We start from the raw sequence: 2,259 nt of genomic DNA, 5'->3' as shown, positions 1-2,259 counted from the left end.
GGGTGGTCGGTGGTGTGGGGTGTGGGGGGTGGTGTGGGGGGGGGGGGTGTGGGGGGGGGGGGGGGTGCGGGAGGGGGGGGGGGGGGGGGATGGAGTGTCTTTAAAATCCCACTCGCTTGATTGGCGCGTAGCAGAGCGGGGGACGTGACACCCGTAAGACTGAGCGTTGGTCGAGGGCTGATGTGGGCGGGCGTCTCAGAGGTGTTGCAGTCTGTGGACAGAAAGCCCACCTTGCTGGAGGGGAGGCCTCTTAACTTGGTCAGTCTTTACAGGGAGGGAGGAGAGGGGGAGGTGAGGTCTGAGCTGGGAGGAGTGGTGGAACAATCTTGGGCTGGGATGGACTGAGGGGAGGGCTGGGTGAGTGATGGGGCTGTTTATAGGCTGCAGCCCAGCTGCTTGGCCCTCTCCTGAGTGTCGTGCAGGCGCTGCAGGCTGGCGCTGGAGTAGCCCTCGTCGCTGCAGCTGCTGCGCAGGCTGCCTCGCTCGTCCCCCGAGTCGCTCACGCTGCTGGTGCTCCACTCCAGGTCGCCCAGCAGGTAGTCTGTCCCCTCAACGTCCACGTCCAGGTCCTCTGTCGAACACAACACAGCAGAAAGCAACGTTACGGTTGGATGGACGAGCAGTCCTCTCTGCAGCTCCACGACTCACACAGGCTGGAGTAATCTAACTACTTCTTTAGCCATTCATGCACTAAAACAGCTCACTCAAGAGATGGTGAGGAGACTTTTGGGTTTTGTAACTTTTACACTAAGACATATTTTGCCCACAGAAAGACATTTACTGGTAAATCTCAAAAACACTTCTTTTTGAAACGTGCTTTAATGTTTGCTCAGCGTTTGTTTTCTTAGGCTGCTTTTTGCTGCTTGTGTTACTTTTAACTAGCCTGTATTTGGTCTGCGGTCACAACTGATTATTCTTAATTAATAATTATTATTAATTTGGTGGTGAAAAAAAAATCTGTTTTATAAAACCTTCCCTTCAGATTTATAATCTTCCTGTTGTAGCCACATCATTACCGTAATATCACACAGTTAGGTCTACGAGTTTTTACAAATGAGGCGTTATAATTAAAATACAATATGAATACAGTAGTTTTATAAAATAGGTGCATTTTTAACGTCGTTTCACACAAACTTCAGGGAGATGGTGATAAAATGAGCAGTCAAGGACAGAATACTATGAAACTCAGATTTCTTGTGAAAAGTGACCAGATTTCTTAGAGATTGTAGTAAAATAGTGGATCAAAGTGAAATTTTAGTTCAAGATATTTTCTCTTCAGCATTGAATTCTTTTGTAAAAGGATGTTCAACTGATTGGAGCTTTCTTCCTGTCAAAGATATTTTTCCTGCCTCACTGATCAACGTTTCTGTTTCTCTGTTTAACAATGTACTTTCTCTACAGTATCAAGATCTCCTTAGACAACTTAGTACAGATACTATATTTACATTGATGATATGAAACATTAAGCGTTTAAAAGACAAGAACTTCCAGTTCATTCACCCTGATCAGAGTCGGATTTATCAGAGGACTGAGTGGAGCCGGTACTGTCCATACGGGTCCTCTCCACCCCCAGCTGCTCCAGACGCCTCTGCAGGTGTCTCTGCTCGCGCTGTAGCTGCTCCAAGGTGTGCTGAGATTTCCTTTCGCTCTCCTCTAACCTCTGCACACCGGAGGAGAGGAAACAAGATGAGGAGCTGCTGATATCCACAACTTATCAGACACACTTCAGTCTAACATCTGATCCAAACAAACTTACAGGAGACGACAAACTGGCCCTTTCAGACTGACGGAGTGTTTCACACATTTACTCACCTTGATATGATTTTTAGCCTTCATCAGCAGACTGAGGGTGGTGTGCCTGTTGGCATCTGGTCCCAAAGGAACGAGGGACTTCAAGCGCTCTAAACACAATCGTAGATGTGCTCGTCTGAAGAGAAAAGATGACAAAAAGATCAAAGGGAAATGTCTTTTCTCTTCTTATAACAAATCATAACAAGTGGTACTCCGATGTCCCCCATCGCTAAAAGAGTTGAATACTAAATGCTAGTGATTTTTTGAGATAAGTGTTTTTCTGGACTGGAATAGAACAGGTAATGCAAGTAAACAAGTGGGGAGGAGTTACACTGTGGAGAAGAACAGAGGGAGAGGTATATATATATATATATATACATATATATATATATATATCAAGTCAAGTCAAGTCATCTTTATTTGTAGAGCACAATTTAAAACAGATAAACTGTTATCAAAGTGCTTATA

At 45.4% G+C, this 2,259-nt stretch overlaps 1 protein-coding gene across 1 annotated transcript in view; it reads right to left on the bottom strand.

The window, feature by feature from the left end:
- Positions 1-75: 75 nt before the first annotated feature.
- The window catches only part of mxd1 (MAX dimerization protein 1), a 20,555-nt gene continuing 18,371 nt past the window's right edge, over positions 76-2,259 (bottom strand). Inside the window, exons 4-6 of the mRNA XM_037681223.1 lie at positions 1,813-1,927; positions 1,501-1,660; positions 76-571 (exon numbers count right to left, since the gene is read on the bottom strand). Of these exons, the coding sequence (XP_037537151.1) occupies positions 375-571; positions 1,501-1,660; positions 1,813-1,927 (472 nt within the window). The 3' untranslated portion in view covers positions 76-374. The remainder of the gene's footprint in view (positions 572-1,500; positions 1,661-1,812; positions 1,928-2,259) is intronic.

The sequence above is a fragment of the Nematolebias whitei genome, chromosome 8 (genome assembly GCF_014905685.2).
Source record: "Nematolebias whitei isolate Nwh7 chromosome 8, NemWhi1, whole genome shotgun sequence".
Taxonomy (NCBI): domain Eukaryota; kingdom Metazoa; phylum Chordata; class Actinopteri; order Cyprinodontiformes; family Rivulidae; genus Nematolebias; species Nematolebias whitei.
This window is presented reverse-complemented; position numbering and strand designations above follow the sequence as displayed.